General features: G+C 47.6%; 2 protein-coding genes across 2 annotated transcripts; one reads left to right on the top strand and one right to left on the bottom strand.

Moving 5' to 3' along the window:
• Positions 1-809: 809 nt before the first annotated feature.
• On the top strand, positions 810-10,451 carry extl3 (exostosin-like glycosyltransferase 3; the record flags this gene model as incomplete). Its single annotated transcript, XM_083642991.1, has 5 exons — positions 810-2,912; positions 3,851-3,978; positions 6,060-6,204; positions 6,393-6,521; positions 7,844-10,451. 5 exons carry the CDS (start codon positions 810-812, stop codon positions 8,051-8,053), a joined length of 2,715 nt encoding a protein of 904 aa, XP_083499117.1. The 3' UTR covers positions 8,054-10,451.
• Positions 10,452-13,412: 2,961 nt separating this feature from the next.
• syt14b (synaptotagmin XIVb) lies at positions 13,413-21,106 on the bottom strand (the record flags this gene model as incomplete). Its single annotated transcript, XM_083642990.1, has 8 exons — positions 13,413-13,729; positions 15,525-15,581; positions 15,967-16,147; positions 16,612-17,049; positions 18,611-18,855; positions 19,465-19,605; positions 20,090-20,115; positions 20,325-21,106. The coding sequence occupies 8 exons, from the start codon at positions 21,104-21,106 to the stop codon at positions 13,413-13,415; spliced, it is 2,187 nt and encodes a 728-aa protein (XP_083499116.1).
• Positions 21,107-22,562: the final 1,456 nt, after the last annotated feature.

The following is a 22,562-nucleotide window of genomic DNA, read 5'->3' as shown; positions in this document are numbered from 1 at the left end:
TGTCCTAATGAATTCAAAAAGTAACTGGCCAACAGGCAGGCTGCAGAAAGGGCTGTAGCTAATGGGCTTGCTTTGCTTAATGCCTTTTTGACTCATGAATAGACATTTGAATTTCATGGCCACATAATTTTACAGCAGGAATCTAATTCGAAGTCATCATTTTTGAGAAGTGCGTGTCAGATTTTGAGATATTCACCATGGAAAGCTGGCACTATTCTTTGTGTGAGATCAACTTGAATAATTCATTGACAATGATTTAATGCAAAGCATCTATTTGAGATCTCTTATAGATTTTTCCTTAATCATTATCACTAATCTGTGTATCGTTTTTCTGTTAATCTCTCTCCCAGGTTCCTGTATTAAAGAGGAGATTTCAGAAAGCGTGTCCCTAGAAGAATCCCTGATCCGTGTTCAGAATATGAGCACATCCCAGTCACAAGCATCTGGCCCACCAAGCAATCACACTGACCTGTGAGCAGCCATGCCCTCCCTGCATCACCCCTCCCCCGATGCGGGACTGTGTTCTGACATCGATTTGGCATCTAACTAAACCTCGCCTTAGAGATGGCATTATCTTGTTTAGACTATGACATATGAGAATACAGGTGAGGTGGAGCCTCTCCTCAGTACCCACAGGCCCCTTAAGATGATATAAACAGCCTCAGATGACCTTTATGGAAGGACAAAGCTAGACAACAGCTCTGATGATTTCATATCCCTTCACCTTGATGAGGTCGTATCATGGCTGCCGCTGATCCCCATAGCAACGGTTCCTTATTGGGGCGAGGAGCAGACTGAGAGAGTCAGCGATGCAACGTACCGTGGGCCGCGTGCGCCTCACCTGGCTCAGTTTCATGCTCTTCTTCATCTTGGTCTTCTTCCCGCTCATCGCCCACTACTACCTCACCACCATCGACGAGGCCGGGGGGCCCGACAAGCGCATCTTCGGGCCGCGGCCGGGCGGCGAGCTGTGCGAGGCCAAACACGTGCAGGACCTGTGCCGCATCCGCGAGTCCGTCAGCGAGGAGCTGCTGCAGCTGGAGGCCAAGCGGCAGGAGCTGAACGGGGAGATTGCCCGGCTCAACCTGCGCATCGAGGCCTGCAAGCGCAGCATCGACAGCGCCAAGCAGGACCTGCTGCAGCTGAAGAACGTCATCAGCCAGACGGAGCACTCCTATAAGGAGCTGATGGCCCAGAATCAGCCCAAACTGTCGCTGCCCGTCAGGCTGCTGCCAGACAAGGAGGACCCGGGCCTGCCCCCACCCAAGTCTGCCCGCACCTGCCGCCTGCGCTCCTGCTTTGACTACGCCCGTTGCCCTCTTACCTCGGGGTTTCCCGTGTACGTCTACGACACGGGCTCCTATCCCTGGGGGGAGTATCTTGACCCGTTGGTGAAGCAGGCTTTTGCAGCATCAGTGAAGAGCAACATTTACATCACCGATAACCCCAGCATCGCCTGTCTGTATGTGGTGCTGGTAGGGGAGCTGCAAGAGTTCCCGTCCTCTCCACTGCCATCTCCCTCAGAGCTAGAGAAGCAGCTGAAGGCCCTTCCTCACTGGAGGTCTGATGGACACAACCATGTACTGGTGCACCTCTCCAGGAAATCCATGACACAGAACTTCCTGTACAATGTGAGCACAGGACGGGCAGCGGTGGCCCAGTCCACCTTCTTGGAACAGCAGTACCGCGAGGGCTTTGACCTGGTTGTGTCCCCGCTGGTTCACGCCCTCTCAGAACCCAACTTCCTGGAAGTGCCCCCCCAGGTTCCTGTAAAGAGGAAATACCTGTTCACCTTCCAGGGGGAGAGGGTGGAGTCACTGAGGAGCAGCTTGCAGGAGGCCCCTCCTCAGTCATTTGAGGAGGAGATGGAAGGAGACCCGCCTGCCGACTACGATGACCGCATTATCGGCACTCTAAAAGCGGTACAGGACAGCCACCTGGATCAGGTGCTGGTGGAGTTCACCTGCAAGAACCCTCGGCCAAGCTTGGCCACAGAGTGGGCCCTGTGCGGGGAGAGAGAGGACAGGTTGGAGGTCCTCAAGGTGTCCACGTTTGCCTTGGTGATTGCTCCAGGAGATGGGCAGCTGGTGGCCTCAGCAGGCTGTGGGATGAGGCTGTTTGAGGCCCTAGAGGTAGGGGCCATCCCAGTAGTGTTGGGAGACCACTCCAGGCTTCCTTACCACCAGCTCATCCGCTGGAGTGAGGCTACCATTATAGTCCCGAAACCCCGCATCACTGAGCTACACTTCCTACTGCGTAGCCTATCAGACAATGACCTGTTGGCCATGAGACGGCAGGGCCGCTTTCTGTGGGAGACTTACTTCTCCACCTCAGAGAATGTTCTTAATACCATCCTCGCCAGCATCAGAACCAGCATCCAGGTTCCCGCTGCACCCATCAGAGAAGAGCCTGCCCAGGAGATTCCTCACAAAGCAGGGAAGTTGGCCGGAACTGATGCCAACCTGGCTGACAATGGAGATCTGGACCTGGGCCCTGTCGAGACAGAGCCTCCCTACGCCTCTCCCCGCTTCCTCCGCAACTTCACATACACGGCTGCGGACACCTACAGAGCGTGGAACCATGCGCCAGGACCTTTCCACCTGTTCCCCCACACTCCTCTGGACCCCGTGCTGCCCTCCGAGGCAAAGTTCCTGGGCTCGGGTACAGGTTTCAGGCCCATCGGCGGAGGTACGGGGGGCTCGGGGAAGGAGTTCCAGGCGGCACTCGGTGGGAACGTCCCCCGGGAGCAGTTCACCGTGGTCATGCTGACGTACGAGAGGGAAGAGGTGCTGATGAACTCCCTGGAGAGGCTCAACGGGCTGCCGTACCTCAACAAGGTGGTGGTGGTGTGGAACTCGCCCAAGCCTCCTTCAGATGACCTGCTATGGCCGGACATCGGCCTGCCTATTGTGGTGAGTGCTGCTGCAGAATACATCGACATTAAGATTCAAGATTCAAGATTTATTAAGTGTCCCAAAAGGGCAATTTGGGTTGCAAAAAGCGTAGTACAAAGTACATACATAAAAACAAATAAGACAATAAAATTAAATAAATTAAATTAAAGACATCTACATACATCTGTGATGGTGACACTGGTGGGTGTGTGTGTGTATGTGGTTGGTTTATAAAGTAAGGAATGGAATCTCCATCTCACTCTCTCTGAAATGCAAGTAGAGTAAGCTGTTATTTGCTGCCGTCTCAGAGGTGGTGTGAACTGCATTGCATTCAGTTGATTGGATCAGCTCTCTCGTTTCTCTTTGAAGCTCTGCAGGCAGCCAGACAAATTATAGCTACTTCAATAACAAAAGGACACAAAAAAGGACAAAAGATTTGCCTCGCTCAAATATACATCCTCAGCCTGTGAAAGACACTCGGTGGGCAAGTGGTGAGCTGTGTCTGAGGCAATAACAGTGTGTGTGTGTGTGTGTGTGTGTGTGTGTGTGTGTGTGTGTGTGTGTGTGTGTGTGTGTGTGTGTGTGTGTGTGTGTGTGTGTGTGTAAACTTTTTTGATACACACATATAGGTAAGCTCAAATTGAATTATCTTGCAGAGTTAATTTTTTTGTTTGTGAGGGACTACTAGACAGGTGTGAATTGATAGTTTAGGTCCATGATGACTATTTCTATTACTGGCACATCCCATTTTACGCTTATGTCTGAAAACATAAAATACCGGTAGTACAAATGTTTCTCAAATTAGCATTATTCCAAAAAAAAACTTTCTAAAAAGAAGTTGAGTACTTTACCTAGAGCAGCCTTACTGTAATTTAACTAGTTGTGTCCACCTGTGAAAACTAGTCCTGCCGTGGTCTGAAAAAGGCTCAGGTGAAACGCTGGTCTCGCCCCTGCAGGTTGTCCGCACAGAGAAGAACAGCCTTAACAACCGCTTCCTCCCCTGGGACGCCGTGGAGACGGAGGCCATCCTCTCCATCGACGACGACGCTCATCTCCGCCATGATGAGATCATGTTTGGCTTCAGGTCAGTGATGGTGACATGTAGGGATTACAAGAAAAGCTCCCTCGACACCAGTTTTATGGTGATTCATAAGAAGTCGATCTTAATGTCAAAATCTGATGACTACAATGAAAACTAATATATATCATTATCCATGGTGTGAAAGCCATATACCAGTATATCATTTCCATTTTTTTGGTGGCCTGTTATATGGCTTTTTGTTCAGTCATAAGACGGGCAGATTCCCTCCTCAAATGTTTCTACTGCGCAGTAAACAGTCTTATTGGGGAGAAATGAGGCAGTGCTGTTGACACGGTTATCTTTTCTCTGAGGCAGTGCTGTTGACAGGTTATTGTAGTTCTTTTCTCTGAGGCAGTGCTGTTGACATGGTTATTGTAGTTCTTTTCTCTGAGGCAGTGCTGTTGACACGGTTTATTGTAGTTATTTTCTCTGGGGCAGTGCTGTTGACATGGTTATTGTAGTTCTTTTCTCTGAGGCAGTGCTGTTGACACGGTTTATTGTAGTTATTTTCTCTGGGGCAGTGCTGTTGACAGTTTATTGTAGTTCTTTTCTCTGAGGCAGTGCTGTTGACACGGTTTATTGTAGTTATTTTCTCTGGGGCAGTGCTGTTGACACAGTTTATTGTAGTTATTTTCTCTGGGGCAGTGCTGTTGACACAGTTTATTGTAGTTATTTTCTCTGAGGCAGTGCTGTTGACACGGTTTATTGTAGTTATTTTCTCTGAGGCAGTGCTGTTGACAGTTTATTGTAGTTCTTTTCTCTGAGGCAGTGCTGTTGACATGGTTATTGTAGTTATTTTCTCTGAGGCAGTGCTGTTGACACAGTTTATTGTAGTTCTTTTCTCTGAGGCAGTGCTGTTGACAGTTTATTGTAGTTATTTTCTCTGAGGCAGTGCTGTTGACAGTTTATTGTAGTTCTTTTCTCTGAGGCAGTGCTGTTGACAGTTTATTGTAGTTCTTTTCTCTGAGACAGTGCTGTTGACACAGTTTATTGTAGTTATTTTCTCTGGGGCAGTGCTGTTGACAGTTTATTGTAGTTCTTTTCTCTGAGGCAGTGCTGTTGACATGGTTATTGTAGTTATTTTCTCTGAGACAGTGCTGTTGACACAGTTTATTGTAGTTCTTTTCTCTGAGGCAGTGCTGTTGACAGTTTATTGTAGTTCTTTTCTCTGAGGGTTTATTGTAGTTCACTGGGAAGACAGTTTAAATAAGGGTAAATAAGGGAAAATCTATCTCCCATTAGAAGTGAGTGTCTCCGAAACCCCCTGAAAAATCACATCCTTGAAAAAGAACATTGCACTGCAAAAAAAAAGATTTATTGTAGACTGACTATTTGTGATTCATCTGCTTATGCTTTCATAACTGGAACATGAAGGCTGTTATTAGGCGAAACGATCAAGTGCACTCGTAGGTTTTGCGGGAGTCGTCTGAGGCCTGCTGCTGTTGCAGCGTGTCCGGGCAGGCAGAACTGGGCCGTGTGCGGCGCGCACGAGGTCATTTGTCACAAGTTATCTCCGGCTCCCCCAGAATTACCCAGGAATGTTTCGTCACCTCCACTCTCTCTGCAGAGCTAAATCATGTAGCATCCGAGAAAGTGGCCCGATAGGAGCTCGCTTGAGACATTCAAGAGCTCTTTTGAGATTTCTTTGCATCTTTGCTGTCAGCTGGGAATTCCAAGCATCTCATCTGATAAATTGAGAGAGGCTTGCCTTTTCTTTTCTTCCAAGACTGTCTTGTCTTGTAGCAACTCTGGCTATGTGTAAATGTGAAGATCGTCTCTGTGCCAAGAACTGGATTTTGGTGTGTTGGCTGGATTTGTCAAATACTGAACAGAGTACAACCGCCTTAGTTGGTCCCTAGAGGGAAATTGTTGCCAGATGACAAGTTGAAACAGATGGATTTTCAAGTTGTAAACAGGTGACTTAACTATTATGTCCAGACACACTTGCAATTGAAACAAATGGCTGCAATAAGAAAGTCAGACATAAAAAAAAAACAATTATCACTCTAAATCAGTCTAAATTGATTGTTTGAACATGAGGAATTCGGTCTAATTTTCTCTAATGTTTCTTTAATGTCTCGCAGAGTGTGGCGCGAGGCCAGAGATCGCATTGTGGGTTTCCCCGGGAGGTTTCATGCCTGGGACGTCAACCACCAGTCCTGGCTATACAACTCCAACTACTCCTGCGAGCTCTCCATGGTGCTGACGGGAGCCGCCTTCTTCCATAAGGTCAGACCCTGACACACACACACACACACACACACACACACAACACCCCTCCATCCCAACAAAGTCTTTCAAAGTCTGCACATCTCCCTCCCCAATTCACCTTTTTCCTTCCTCATCTTTTTACTTCCCCGTGTGCTCCACCCTCCTCCCCGGTTGCTCATGTTCCCTGCCCGTTTGTCTCCTTGCAGTACTACGCCTACCTGTACTCCTACGTCATGCCCCAGGCCATCAGGGACATGGTGGACGAGTACATCAACTGCGAGGACATCGCCATGAACTTCCTGGTCTCTCACATCACCCGCAAGCCGCCCATCAAGGTCAGTGTAGCGGCGCGACAGAGCGCGCCGTCTGGCTGTGCTTACCGCAGCATTGGTACGCTTGTATCTCCCTCAGGCCTTATGTATTTCCATTTCTGCCCACTTAGCCTCGCCATTACTCAAACTGACACGGCCAATATTTTGTACAAATTATAAATCAAAACACAAGATCGAATTGGTGTACCACTGTACCATGCCTTGTTTGGATTTTTATTGGTGGGACATTTATTACCAGAGCACACATTTATGACTAGACAAATAATTATAGTAATCAAGCTGAGGAAGCCTTGGGAACAGAAATGCCATAGCAGCCGTCAGTTGAAGTTCTTTTTGATTTAGTGGCATGTTCATATTCAGGGGTGTTTCAGAAGGGAATTTAAAGATGGCTTTGATGACACTAATTCCCTGCTACAAATAAGCCATGTGAATAATGAAGGTGGGCTAAGTTTGAATGCTGAGTAGGACTGGGCGGTATAACAAAAATGTACCAAAACCGACGCTCTCAATCTTTCACCAAGTATTTTCCCCACATCATGGTATGTTCAGTAATGCATTCCTCCAGTGCAGTCTGGTGCTGCTACCAGCTGAATGTGAAACTTGATGACTTTGGCAACCCTTCAAGTCCCTTAGTGGGAAGGGTGAACAGACGACCCCCGTCGTCTGTTGCCTCCTCGCAGACTGCAGAGAGAATATAGGAAAGGTGCCACAATGCAAACTGAATAACACAACTGATATAAATTAAGCCCCAAGCGGCCGTGCTTTACAGTGATCTTCTAACGGCTAAGGGGCGTTCTTAGACCCGACGCAGAGCTGTTACTGCATATAGCCTATCTCAAATAAACACACGGCAACAAACAATACTGATAACAAATAATCATTCTTCCGCCAAGCAATGTAGTCTTTCAGCCGCGACATAGCAGAATGGTTGCCAAGCAACACAGACGGCAGCAACACAAAGACGCTGTTTGGTGCATAATACATTGTGATGTGGTCACAGGTGTGTTTATAGAGTATTCTACAATGGCTTCAAACACGGCTCAGCCAATCATAATCAAGGACCGGTACTATCTGTTTTATAATGCAAAATAAACATGCAAGTTATTTTTCCCATGGTCCTAACAAGAGGCAGAAGACTGAAATTGTTGATGCGCTATCGGTCTTTATGCATCCCTGCTGTCGGGCTGTGAGTGAACTCATTCCTGAAAACACTTGTGGAGATGTTGTTTTCATCAACAACAGCAGCTGTGTGCTATGTATTGAAAAATAAACGTCTTAAGTAAATATGACAAGATTGTCAAATTGACGCTCTGTCTCCATCTTAGGTAACGTCTCGCTGGACGTTCCGCTGTCCCGGCTGCCCTCAGGCCCTCTCACACGACGACTCGCACTTCCACGAGCGCCACAAGTGCATCAACTTCTTCGTCAAGGTGTACGGCTACATGCCGCTGCTCTACACACAGTTCCGAGTGGACTCGGTGCTGTTTAAGACTCGTTTGCCCCACGATAAGACCAAGTGCTTCAAGTTCATCTAGCATCAAGGGGGGGCAGAGCGGCCCAGCGAAGAGCCACAAGTGGGCTGGAGGGAAGGACTGGCAGCATGTAAAGAGGAGGAGTTCCCACTGCTGCTGTGGATCAGGAAGGGACCGATTTCCAATCCGCAACTTCACTGGAAATGCCAATGGAGTGGGAGCTGAGACTGAGAGAGACCGCTGCCAACAAAAGAAGCCTTTTCAGTGGATGTTACTATCCCCCCTTTTCATGTTCTTCAATCATGCTCCATCATCAACCACTACAGATGTCATTTGCACCACTTGACGGCCCGCTGAGGAAAGAGGCTGCTTGTACACGATGTACAGAACGTCTCCAGGCTAAACTACCTGACAACCGAGCCAACGCTTACTGACTGAGTGACTGACAGACACCAAGTCAGGCCTCGCATCCGGCTGAACGACTGACAGATACTTCATCTGGGAGAACAAACGCAATATGGGCATATGGTTGCCATTGCACTCCTCCCCCCATTTTGCAATTACAAACTGTAAATCTTGTATATGAAATGTGAGAGAAGCACTGATGGAAGTATTTTATTGAACAAACTTTTTTTTTTTTATTGTGTCATTTTAAATGTGTAAATCTTTATGTGGAACGGACATTTTTCCAGAACCTCTGCCTGTGGGAGATCATCAAACACTGAGAACAAGACAGGACACCTCGACTGAAGAGCAAAACCGGTTGGCCCGATCACGTGTTTATTAACGTCAAGCAGCCATGAGGAAGATCACTTCAATGGTCACCATAATACCTCAAATTAGTCATGAAAACGAGCCACCATTTTGTCCTTTTGTTAAGGTTAGGGAACACTCTTGATGAGTTTTAAAAATGTTTTTTTTATTTTATTTTAGAGGGTGCTTAGCAATGTTTCCTACCTGGTCAGAAAAAGTATTATGCTTAACTGTAATAATATTGACCAATGACCGGTTACAGTGTCCTCTACTGAAGTGCAACAAACATGTTTTCAACTTTATGGCCAAGTCACAAAGTCAAAAATCACTACATCTGCCAAAACCAAGAATCAACAAAAAACATTTTTTTTCCTATTTAATTCAGGTTAGGATTAGGCATAAAGTCTCCAGTGGGGTTAAGTGTAGAGGATTAAAAAGTAGGACCAGTTCCAGCTTTTTATTTTTTCCAGAAAATAACAACCAGTAAATATCAAGCTATCACTATGTTGAGTAAAAAGTAGACATGTACTACCATGGTACCAATATCTGTATAGAACTTTCTCACTTCAAACGGTGTCGCCGTACTGGGTTGACTTTTTTTTTTAACCATTGCTTGATGAATGTTTTCTTTGCCAAATAGGTACGATATGTGTTGCTTTCCAGCACAATTTGCGAGGTGCACAGTGTGAATGCTTGTTAAAGGGATGCAGTCTGGTACACCCATCATCTCCACTCTGCATGGTACTTTACCAGGAGGCAGTCCATTGGAGCCCACACCATCATATATTGTATTGACCTCGTCAGACTCAATTTGACCAGAGGATAAACCGGGGGGGAGGAGAGATCCCTTTTTATATATACTGTATATATATATATATAAAAATAGAAGTAAGTCTGGGACTATTTTTTTTTCTCTGTGAGGTTCTAACTGTGAGGCTGCCTTTATGAAACAAAAACTCCCGTAAACACATGGTTTCTGTATATTTATTGAATATATTATTAAAAAAAGAAAGACGGATTTCCACAACTGAGGCCGTCTTCTCAAGGGGGGAATAAGGTTAGAACAGATAATGACATGCAATAAAATGAAGTGGACGTAGTGGTTAATTATCTCAAATAGCAAAGGTGCCCCAACCTGCCGGCGTCCTCTGTGTGTCTCATTGAAATGCAGTGGGAAAACCAGCATGTACCACTGAACGCTGGAGGAGCAATGCTGTACTGACCTCAGGGCAGCACTTGGGGAGGGTGAGCTGGTTGTTGGATAAACCATCCTGTACCCAGAATGTCACAGGTTCAACCCCTGCAGCAGCCACACATATTGAAGTGTCTTTGATGTCAAACCCCTCTTTTCCAGTTGCCTGCTCCTGCAGTCTGAGCTGCTCCTGTCGAATATACACATGCCTGTATGTGCATATGTGAAAAGACAAAATCCTAATTATGCTGGTGTAATATCATATGGCAATAGAGGGGCTGGCAATGTCATGTCAAAATCTAAATGTAGTCTGTGCTCGTGAGCTCGTTCCAACGCCAGCCTCAGATGCCGTGGATGAGCCTGGCTCTGTCAACATGCAATAACCCCGCCCCACCCAACCTGCTCATAACCCCACCCACCCAACCTGCTCATAACCCCACCCAACCTGCTCATAACCCCACCCAACCTGCTCATAACCCCACCCAACCTGCTCATAACCCCACCCAACCTGCTCATAACCCCACCCAACCTGCTCATAACCCCACCCAACCTGCTCATAACCCCACCCAACCTGCTCATAACCCCACCCAACCTGCTCATAACCCCACCCAACCTGCTCATAACCCCACCCAACCTGCTCATAACCCCACCCACCCAACCTGCTCATAACCCCACCCAACCTGCTCATAACCCCACCCAACCTGCTCATAACCCCACCCACCCAACCTGCTCATAACCCCACCCAACCTGCTCATAACCCCACCCAACCTGCTCATAACCCCACCCAACCTGCTCATAACCCCACCCAACCTGCTCATAACCCCACCCAACCTGCTCATGACCCCACCCACCCAACCTGCTCATAACCCCACCCACCCAACCTGCTCATAACCCCACCCACCCAACCTGCTCATAACCCCACCCACCCCGCTCATATCTCAGCACTTTTATTGGAGCTGCAGGGGCCTCAGAATCAACCCGCTCACTGTAAACCTGCCCTCGGGGGCGGGGCTGGGAATGGGGTCAGCCGTGTGTCACAGGTGGTATTTTGGAAGTAATCCCCCCCCAGCTCCTCCCCTCCCCGGGTTCCCCCCTCTGAGCCGTGGCACAGCTGGTTTTCAGGCCCCGCTGGCTCTGCCAGGTGTTGGGAGTTGTGAAACTATGTGCTCCTGGGCCTGATCCACACCCGTGGGTGAGGCTGCAGCGCTGCACCACACTGACAGCTGATGACAGCAGTCAAACAGACCGTCGAAGGCCAGATGAATGGAAAATAAAAACTTTTCATTGTTTCAAAACATTCGCTCTGACTCATGTCCTTATTCCTTTGCTAAACCTATTCCAGCACTTTGATTAGCAGTGTCCTTTTATCATAATGTCCATGTGATTTAGAACTTTAAATTAGAACCCTGGATCATTCATTCTGCATAGTTGTGATCTAGCCAGAGTTGCAGTCACCATAAACCTCATTTATAAATTCATCTTAATCACAAATGTGCTTACAACCCATTGCATATGCTAAAGTTCTGATGAAAGAATTTCAATGACTTCATCCCCTTTTTCTGCAATCAAAGTGACTGTTCTGTGGCACAGGTGCTGAACATTTTTCATCACATTCTCTGAAATGACCTTCCAAATCAGTGAGTCTAGTATAAAGTGGAAGCAGCTCTGTAGAAGTGAGGCCCGGTGATCCCGTGCAGAGGGGAGGTGTGGCTGCAGCACCCCTCACCCAGAGAGGGGATGGGCTCTGACATCACCGGGGCTGGGACAGAGGAATGCGTCCCACATCCTCGGCCCGGCCAGGAGCCACACCCTCTGCGCCGGCCAGGAGAGGGTTTCTTTCTAGTGACTGACACATTTGAAACAGGTGTGGTGTAGGCCATGAGGGATGAAACATGGGTGTGGTGTAGGCCATGAGAGGGATGTCAGATTTGGGGCTTTTTAACTGTTCTTTTCTAATGAGAGTTTGATATTCGCTTAGGACAACATTCATATAAGCACGCCAGGGTGGGAATTTCATCATTTTAGGGGCAAGGCCATTTGGCCTTCGGTGTCACAATTGATTTATTTTTGGCACAAGGCCACATGCCAGTGCACAAAGGCCATTGCTCTATTGTCATTGTGAAGAGCGATTCTTCTCTCAAATGTGTGTTAAAATGAGTCAAATACACATCCTTTGCATAGGGCAGGCTACATTAACCTGAGACCACTGATGCTTTTAAAGAAACTGACAGTAGCAGGCTGGTAGCAGGGCACTGCCAACAAGGTGGCCTTAGGGATCTCATCACGGCCAGAGGGAGGGGCAACGGAGGCATGGCCTCTGTAATTCCCACCCTGAAGCACACTCCAACTCACATTCCTGCACAGTTTGTTTCATAACATACAACTAAGCTACAACTCCCATTCCCTTCTCCCATTTCCCTGTCTTTTTCCTGAAACTTTGCTCTACAGTGATCCGCAGCCAAAGCTGTCATCGGCACTGCCTTAGAGAAACATGCAGCCTGATTGGTCTGTGCAAGCGTTTGCATATATTCCTCCTCACCATGTTTCTACATGAATGAACATGGCTGAGTTGTCAGAAGGCTGAATGGTGAAACAGACTCCATCTGTAATACGCAGGAAAGGAGGCTGCTCTTGTGATAATAGTGACATGCAATGTTGCGTCCAAGAGAGACTCCCGTGAGCACAACACAATTTGTTCAAAGTGGTGTCAGATGCATAGAGTACTGGGTTACGCAAGGCCATAATAAAAATTGTATTTGTCTAACATGCCCCACAAGAGACGTTAATAAAACTAGTAAACCATTTGACTGATCATCCAAATAAAACATAAAAGTGGAACATAATGAATGTATATATTGCATAATGTCATGTGCATGTAAACAAATTGTATAAAGCATAGCTTGTAAGCATAGTTGCAGCATGTAACAGGCCCTTTGTAACAGTCTTTCGTTGCATCCTCTTTGCCAATGGCTATGACTGATAGAGAAATGTCTGGTATGCTGGTGGCAGCTGAAGTCCAGAAAAACGGGGAGGAGTCTCGCTTGTCCTGGTCTTTGGTCCAAGATTCAGAGAGAGAAAGTCATTGTATACAATGTGGAAGTCTCTTAATGTTCTGTAAACAGTTACATGCAAATATTGTTGTGGGTGGGCAGACTCACTCGGGAAGGGGGGGGGGACACAATAACAGTTCCATTCTGTCCCTGGTACAGTATGTCCATTATATTTTTGAGCACAACCAACCATTCATTATTGACGATTGAATCCATGAGTTTGCCCATAGTCTTTCTCTGTCAGACCTCCACCATCAAAGTCAACCTGGGAGTGAAGTCTGGGAAGCCATGCCAGTCCTCACACCTACTAAATGCAGCAGCACACGCACCACACACACATCCCCACCAGGTGCCCCCAAAGGCTCTGAGGCTCCAGGGGATTCCAGGGTTAGCTCAAGCTTCCTCCTCTGCTGTCCTCCTCTTCCTCCTACGTCTCAGTGAGCGTGTGCCAGTGGCAGACCTGCTGGCCCTCCGCCTCCTTCATCTGGCTCCAGTGGGCCAGCTGCTCCTCACCGGTGCTGTTGAGCCCCAGGGCCACCCAGCCCAGCTTCTCCCCCCGCTTCATGCTGCTGCGGCGGCAGAACACGGACACCACCAGGGAGACCTCGGACAGCTGGAAGAGCGCCACCTGGAACACAAAGGTCTCCTTGTAGGTGGGGTTGGGCTGGCCGCGGCACACCGCCGTCTTGCACTTGGACATCTCCTTCCCCTTGGAGTCCAGCATGGTCAGCTTCACGTAGGTGTCTGGCCAGAGAGGAGAGGGTGGAGCGGTGAGAGGGGGCCATCGAGTGGCGGCATGCGAGTACTGCAGGAGGTGGTGTACTGGACAGTGCAACTTGTTTGTTGTTTTTTATGTGATGTTATGGAGGTAATGAGAGATAAGTGTCATGTGGATTGTGTGCTAAGAGTGGTTTGTTAGCACTGATTGAAGCTGATCCAATGATCACAATATGATATGATATAGTTTATTCCCAGTAAAGGAGCTAGACAACTACAATATTTCTAACCTTAATAACATGTTTTGTTGTTGTTGTTTTTTACTTCTAATTATGTTTCATTGGAAGAACCCAACGCATCCATCTCAAACTCCAACAGAAATAGAGGTGTTTACAGTCCTCTGACAAATATAAAACTTGGACACCATTCTTGAACTACGCAAAAAAGGAAGCTTTGACCTCCCCTCTGACACTTTTGAATTATTCAGACTGTAGGACTGAGGATGCACCCACTGCACCGGAGTAAGGAAGAGACATGGTTTCTGAAAATAACATGAAGATGTTACCAAACATTTCTGAGTTCAGCTCATACATACGCAGGTTGTTTTAAGTGGCAGAACCAGACACTGTATGGTTTGACACACTCTATACCTTGACAATATGAAACCGTTTAATTTTCTACTAATGTCTGTTCTCTTTTGAATAGTATCTAATTAATAAAAGCAAGTTATATTATTGGTTTGGTAGGTTTATTTAATTTAAATAAAACGAATTTAAAATTTTCACACTTTGGCTGTGAATTTTCACAAAACCTCACTGTGTATATATAGGCTACCTGTGTATGTACAGTATCTCCCTGTTCATGATGAATACCGTATTTCCTGTAAGTAGGCATCTCGCGCGCTGCGCGCGCTCAATTCACACTCATCTGCACAGCGGCCTCGCTAGCCCAGCGAGCTGCAGGGCGGGCACGGCCGTGCAGCTGAACTGCTGTGCATGTTCACTTGCTCTTATGACACCACTGATGGTGTCACAAACTGATGATGTCACAACTTCGCATCACTGATGACATAACAATTGCTCTTATGACATCACTGATGGCGGCACAACGCCTATGACATCATCAGTGATGTCACAATGCAACAATTGCTCAAGTGACACTGATGACATCACTTCTGGGACAAAATTGAAACAGGACATTAGAGGGTACCAGGTTTATATTAGACAGGCCTTTATTTCTAATTCCCTCTGTTTGATAAGTAGATTTGCTCATATTTTAGTTCCTCTTTCTCTGATCTGCTTCTGTTGGAGTTCGTTAGGTCGTTTTTTTTTTGTTTTTTTTTGTTTTTACTGCAATGCATCAGTCAGTATATAAATGGGAGCTGGGGCTCTGTGTCTCTGTCTGTCCCACTGATGACATCATAAGAGCAAAATCAAGTCCCAGGGGCAGACTCATAAAAGCAAAATCAAGTCCCAGGGCCAGACCACCCCTGAAGTATGCCATCAAGCAGCAGCCAGGGCAAGGCCGCACAGCGCTGGCTGCAGGGCCAGCTCGGTGAGCTGCAGAGCGGGCGAGCCTAGGAATCGAGCGTGCGTAGCGTGCGAGATGCCTAGTTATGGATAATTACGGTAATCGACGGTAATGCTCCAGAGACATCCCCAGCCTTTGTTTGCCCCGCCCCCCCCCCCCCGACCTTTATTTATTCGTGTCGACCACCCCCCCCGGCCATTATCAGCTTTCGGCCACTATTAGTGGAAATACGGTAATTATATAAACAAACATGAAGACAGAGGTGGACAAAAGTAACAGGCAGCTGACTCACCTCTCATGACATACAGTTGTCCCCCTATGAAGTGTTTAATACAACAAAACAGATCGTCTGTGACACCAGGCACACAGGGTTGGAGAGAAGAAAGTCAGACGAAACAGTCAGAATCAGCAGTTTGAAGGCAGCGATACACAAGACAACTTCAACGGCTTCAGCAGCATTGCTTCAATCACAGGAAAAATTGTTTCCAGGCAACGTTTGAATGTACGTGCTCTTTGTTTGTCTTTGTTGCCCGTCTGCTTTGCCAAAACACTTGCCTCGTGCATCACCACCCTTGGGTAGAGAGACATTACAAAAGAGAATTTGATCAAATAGAAAATCTACCATGCAACTTAGAATAGCACTGCATCTTTTTTTTGACAAGATCTTAGTGTTAGAAACAGGAAACGGCAGTACCAAACTGGTACAAAAACCCAAGAGGTTGCTATGTACTCACTGTTGGGTTTATCGGAGGCTGTGTTTTTGAAGTGGCTTCCCTGGATGACCTCAGCAGACAGACGTCCCGTAGACGCGTTGTAGATGAGACCCAGGAGGATCTCTGGCATGGACGAGTCCCCCATGGATCGGTACGACAGCGCTCCTGCACTGCGGGACACGCTCACCAAGGAGCCACAGCCCTGCCAGACAAAACACAAAGAGGAGAGAGAATGTTTCTATTGGCTTTTGGTGTGGGAAGAAGGTGCTCTTTGTTTTGGATTTGTTGTGTAATGAACGAGGAAGGAGCTCCAAGGCCTTTTGGCCATGCTGTGGTCTTCAGGCGCACCAATGGTTTCTTCATCCAGTGTGGTGTGTGATTCCTTCATGAAGACCACAGCATGGCCAAAATACCTTAGAACAAAGGGAGTTATAGTGTGGTGGTGAGGGATTATCAAACTTGTTTGGACAATGATCATCCTAATTTGCAACGATTTTAAAGGAAGTAGAATCAAAGTTTAGAGAGCTCCTTTACTTCCAGAGATGTCCTAATGCTTTCTTGTGCATCATAAAACAAACATCCCATTGCTTTGTAAGAAATACACGTCCAAGAATGCGTGTGTATGGTTCAAAATACATATTGTAAAAAGTGCGTGCAGGTCCTCACTGTGAGTTCAGAGCCTGGCTCCAGAGTGACAGGCAGAGCCATCTTGCCCTGCAGGTTGAGCTTAGTCAGGTAGAAGACCTTCTCTCCCAGGACTTTCTCTTTCTTCATGCGCCTGACGCTGTAGAGGCGGAAGCGGACGGCGTAGTCCCCCAGCGTGTCCTGCTCCACCCTGGAGAACTTGAATGTCTCCGTGAAGATGGGACACGGGCCCTTCTGGACGCCCGTCTTGGCGCGCTGCTTCTTGGTGGGCAGCAGGACCAGGTGGACCTGCCACGATATGTTGCCGGTCTGCTTGAGGGCGGGGATGTCTGTGGCGGCGGTGACGGTGACGGCCAGCCGCTGCTCGCCCGAGTCGTACTCGAAGGCCACGTCCAGCGTGCCGTATTTGGCCAGCGGCTCGGGCTCGTACGCCGTGGGGAGCCGAGGACCGGAGCCGTCCTGGGAGGGAGAGAGATGGAGAGAATTAGAGAAACGGTGTGCACGGAAAACTATCTGGTGCACAGCAGAAACTACCCCGTGACTGAGCACAGGATCCTTTCTGCTGTGCACTAGATCGTTTTCCGTCCACACGAGAAACCCATACGTTTTTTCTCCAATTTTCTTTTTAGGGTCCAGTGGTTCCAAACTTTTTTCTGTTAGGACCCCCTTTTATGATATAGGAACACCTAACCCCACCCCGCCCCCAACACACACACACACACACACACACACACACAACCCACCCACCCCAAATGTGCCGTTGCCTACTGTACCGTCTTGGGAATTAAATATTAATTGCTCTATATCTGTTGTTCAGTTTGTTTTACTGAAAAGAATAAATAAAATCAACTTCCAAAAACATTTGATAGTATACAGTATTTCTTTCTGACATATTTCTTACAAATTCCTGAATATATTTCCACATCTAAAGTAAAATTAACTTACATTGAACAGTGCAGCAACTTAGATTTCCCCCTTTAATTTCCTTTTCCTTAATTTCCTCCTTTTCCTCCTTTTAACAGCAGGAGAGAGGGAGTAGAGAGAGAGAGAGAGAGAGAGAGAGAGAGAGAGAGAGAGAGAGAGAGAGAGAGAGTTAGACAGAGAGAGGGAGAGAGTGGGAGACTTGTGGGTACACATAGAACCCATTTTCTTTCAGATATCTTGAGGTGAGAGGTCAAGACCCCTTTGAAAAGGCTTTTTCTCCTCGTCAAAATGTACAAACGTACGTGTAGCCTAACTTTGGGGCATCATGTTGGCTCACTTTGTAGAACGCGTACCATTAATGCTTAATCCTTCACGCAGCTGACCCAGGTTCGAATCTGACCTACGGTCATTTGCTGCATGTCCTCCCTCACTCTCTCCCTGCTTTCCTGTCGCTGTCTAGCACATACTGTCCTATTGATTAAAGGCAAAATGTGCAAAGAAATCATCTAAAAAAAAAAAGTAGCCTAAGTTTGGTGCATTATTTAGCCCCCTTCCCGACAAGCTAGCATGACATGGTTGGTACCAATGGATGCCTGAGGTCATCTATGTTCATATGATACCATGATACTTCACTCTGGCTTGAAAAGTAAGTCCACTACAGCCTCTGAAAGACAGTAATGGGAGAAACTACCAATAGGGAGCACAGCGGGAGGAAGGGTTAAAAATCTCACTGAAAAAAAAAGTGGTTGGGAACCACTGGGGGGGCTCTGTAGAAAAGTATACAAAGTATAGACAGAATAATAGGGTATAACTCCTGAGTTATGAAGACCTATAATTGACACAAATGAAAGTCACAGAGGAAAATACACTAGTTAGAACAGTGATCCAACAGAAACTTCTAGTTCAGAGGTCATATAAAAAAATGATACTGTAGTAATAATACTACTACGGGACATAATACTGCTACGGGACAGTAAAATGTTACTTTTCCCTCTTTAAACCAACCATAAAAACCATTTGCCAATACTACTTCACACCCTTCGAGATGTGAGCGGGCGAGGAGAGAGCGCGGAAAGCCAACAAGACCTCATCTCACCTCGTGTCCCAGCACGGCGGTGCTGTCGCTGGGCACGTCCTCCTCGTAGCCCTTGTTGAGGTAGCTCTCGGTGTCCTGGTCCCCACTGGCCTCGCTGGAGCCGCGGGGGCTGTCCGAGCCCCTCCTGACGCCCCGTCCCGAGCGGGAGCGAGAGGACACGCACGCCGCCGTGTCCTCGTCCTGGTAGGGAGGGGGCTGCAGCTCATTAAGAGAGGAGTCTCGCTTTATCCTCTGGATGCTGTTGGCTGTTATGGAGTGAGAGAGGGGCTCAGTTCAGAAGGGGTAAGACGATATGGAGGGTGTGTTATGTGTTATCGGAGACAAACCACACAGAGTGACTCCATCACGTATTGTGTGGCCTATCGTGTATTGTGTGCTGCACAGACATGCTGAAGGCAAGGAAAACAACTCTTTAATATTGCAATTGTATCCGTCAAGTGCAACCGCAATAATGGTTAACGTTTCACAGCATACATATGAATGAAGAGGCTTGCTGAGGCATTTGAAAGAAGTGACACCTTGGGGGGAAATGATAGCACAAATTAAAGTAAATTATGGTACATAACAGTAAATAACGTTGCGTACGGGCTTGATTGACAACATAATCACATAATTACAGGTAGGGATGGGACGATATATCAAAATAAACATGATTCTGCACCACCATACTTTGTTGTCATTTAACTTCTATTGATTGCATCATACCGTGGTTGTATCAAACCGTGAACCCGATATCCTGTATCGAACCGTATCGTGAGATAAGCATATCGCCATAATTACGGGTAATGATTTTTCAAAATGGATACACAACATTTTGGAATAATAATGAATAGAGTATGTGGCCGTCCTCTCACCTCGCTCACTGGAGGCCTCGCTGCTGTAGCCCCCTTGCTCACCAGTGGACTTTTTGCTTTTGTTGTCCCACGCAGAGACTGCTTGCTGCTGGGCCACAGCCTCTGGGCCTCTGTCCTCCTCGCTGTCTGACGTCCCCCCCTCTGCATGGGACACACGGACACTCCCATTCAAACATTGCAGTCATCTCACAAACCATAGAATGCACCAAAAGAAACCAAAGAAGAGAGACTAGAAGCACACAGCACCCCAAGGAGGTGCATTTTTCACTCAATTCTAGGTCAAGCCTGCTGGTTTTGTCAGCAAAAAAATCATGCTTGAAGTAAGCAGTGCAGGTTGCACAGGTCGGCGGCACCTTCTCCCCCGCCCCCCCTCTCCATATGCATAGGCTACGCTACAGATGGACACCTCGTTTCCCTTGCCCCCCACCACCCACATCCTCCCACCCACACCTCGAATGCCGACTCTCTACGACCTGCCTATCCCTAGGTAGGGCCCCTTTTCCTAGCCCCACCCCCTTTCCTTGCCCCCATCCCACATCCGCCTAGCCACTCTCCCTAACCACACCTCGAATCCCAACTCTCTACCACCTTCCTATCCCTTGCTACGGCCCCTCAGTCTCCTGACTTTGCCATCTTTTGACCCCGGCGGGCCTGCTGGCGAGCGCCGTGGGAAAGAGTGGAAATGAAGAAGAGTTAGAAGAGGAAGGAGCCAAGGAAAGGAGAAGCGGCACACCCTCTAACCTTTGCTGGTTTTCTTTTTCTTCTTGCTCTTTTTGCCTTTCTCCTTCTTCTTCTCTTTCTCCGGGTCCTTTTCTTTTTTCTTCTTCTCCTCTTTCGGCGCTTTCTTCTTCTTGTCCGACTTCTTCTTCTTGAGCGGTGTTGGAGACGTGGGAACCTCTTCGTCTCCTCCCTCGTTCTCGGCGTCCTCCTCCTCTCCCTCGGCCTTCTCGCTTTTCAGTCCCCTGCTTTCCGTTTCGGGGCTGGACTGAGGGGGTTGGTCGCGGTCGTCAGATTTGTCTCCGCTGTCGCTGGCCTTGCTGTCCTGACTGTTGGTGTTGAGCTTCTCAGAGGAGCAGGTTTCCTCTAAAGCCTCACCCGTCTCCTCTTTGGTCTCCTCCTGCTCCCCATTTTGGCACTGCTCCTTGTGAGACTTGCCCTCTTTCTCCAGCTGTTTCTCTCTCCTCGCTTTCCTCCGCTGTTCCCGCTTCTCCTCCCACTCTTTCTCCTCTTGCTTTTTCTTCTCCTCCTCCTCTAACTCGGCCGCCGTCTTCTTAACTCGCCAGCATCCGTCCCTCCATTCCCATTCCAGCTGGCTGGCGGCGGTCTCCGCCTCCGTCGCGTCACTGGTATTCTTCACTCCTTGGTCTGCGTTCTCTGACTCACTTTGCCAGAAGCCTTTGAAGGCCTTGCCTTCCTGGGCCCCCAAGCTCTGGCCAGACTCGGGGACGCCTGTGTTTTCCCCTTCCTTGCTGGTCATAGTGTTGACCTGCTCGGTCAGCTGGTCGCTGACGGAGTAGGTGGCGTCGCTGACGGCAGTGGCCAGGTCGTCCATGCGGCTGCTCACGGCGGCGGAGGCCGAGTCCAACATGGAGGAAATGTTGACAGATGGGAGGTTCTGCTGGAAGCTCTTGAAGAAGGACATCTCTCCGCTGGGGGTCTCGTCACCACGCGGACCGCTAGATTAGCTAATTCAGAGGCACTGACACGGACATGGAGCTGTTAGGAGTGTGTGGTGCCAGCATCACTGAGCTGATACCACTCACACACACACAGCATTATTGTAAAGACCAGAAGAAACAGAAACTCTAACACACAAATTCTGTTATTTGTATGCTATAGTTTTGTGCTCAAACATTATAATATACTGTAGGTTTAGACAGCAATATTCACAAGGGGACAGTTCACCCCAAAATCAAAAATACATATTTTTCCGGTTACTCAAAATAATCCACAGAACTTGTTGTGAGCAGTTTTGTGTAGCAGCTAGCTAGCAGCTAGCGGGCGTAGTTCAGTTGAAAGAAAATCTTTCCTACATGAAACTGCTCACAAGTTCTGTGTTATCTCGAGTAACCAGGTCATGCTTTCTGGAAAGAGACATTACTGTTGAGTGTATATATATGTATATATGTATATATGTATATGTATATATATATTGTTTTTTTGCGCTTTGAGCACCACAAGCCGAGTGCCATCCAGTTCCATTGTATTCGAGAGAAGGCAGACATCTGTACGGCTGATATCTTCAAAACTCGGCAACTCCCACCAAAACGATCGAGATGGATATGTATTCTTGATTTGGAGTGTGTCCCTTTGATGCAACTATGAAGATACACAGATGTAGCCTATGTTGCCTGGTACTTATGTTGCCTGGTACTTAAGAGATGTGGATTACTATGATGGGCAGTGGTATTATCAGAGGGTTGTTTGAACATACGGCATAGTTTGTGTACGCCTAAATGAGTTTTCACAAGCTGCAAGCCGAAGATATGTTCAACAGCAACCAAATAAACAGTCAGTTGTACTTGTTTATCCATGTTGCACTGGCAGGTGTCTGATGAAGGAAAACAGAAGTGTCAGAAGTTCAATGTGTCGCTCTAATGATGTTACTGTGAAAAGCACACCAAAGGCAAGAAGGAGTATGGAAATACAGCCAGTGCATAAAGCTGTGAGCATTGTGACTACCTGGCTGCTTCTTCTTACAGCCATGGAGACATGACACTACATAAAGCTGTGAGCGTTGTGACTACCTGGCTGTTTCTTCTTACAGCCATGGAGACATGACACTACATAAAGCTGTGAGCGCCGTGACTACCTGGCTGCTTCTTCTTACAGCCATGGAGACATGACACTACATAAAGCTGTGAGCGTTGTGACTACCTGGCTGCTTCTTCTTACAGCCATGGAGACATGACACTACATAAAGCTGTGAGCGTTGTGACTACCTGGCTGCTTCTTCTTACAGCCATGGAGACATGACACTACATAAAGCTGTGAGCGCCGTGACTACCTGGCTGCTTCTTCTTACAGCCATGGAGACATGACACTACATAAAGCTGTGAGCGTTGTGACTACCTGGCTGTTTCTTCTTACAGCCATGG

This window comes from Poromitra crassiceps, assembly GCF_964638095.1.
Source record: "Poromitra crassiceps genome assembly, chromosome: 9".
NCBI lineage: Eukaryota > Metazoa > Chordata > Actinopteri > Beryciformes > Melamphaidae > Poromitra > Poromitra crassiceps.
The sequence above is the reverse complement of the archived record's forward strand: the minus strand, read 5'-3'. Positions and strand labels throughout refer to the sequence as shown.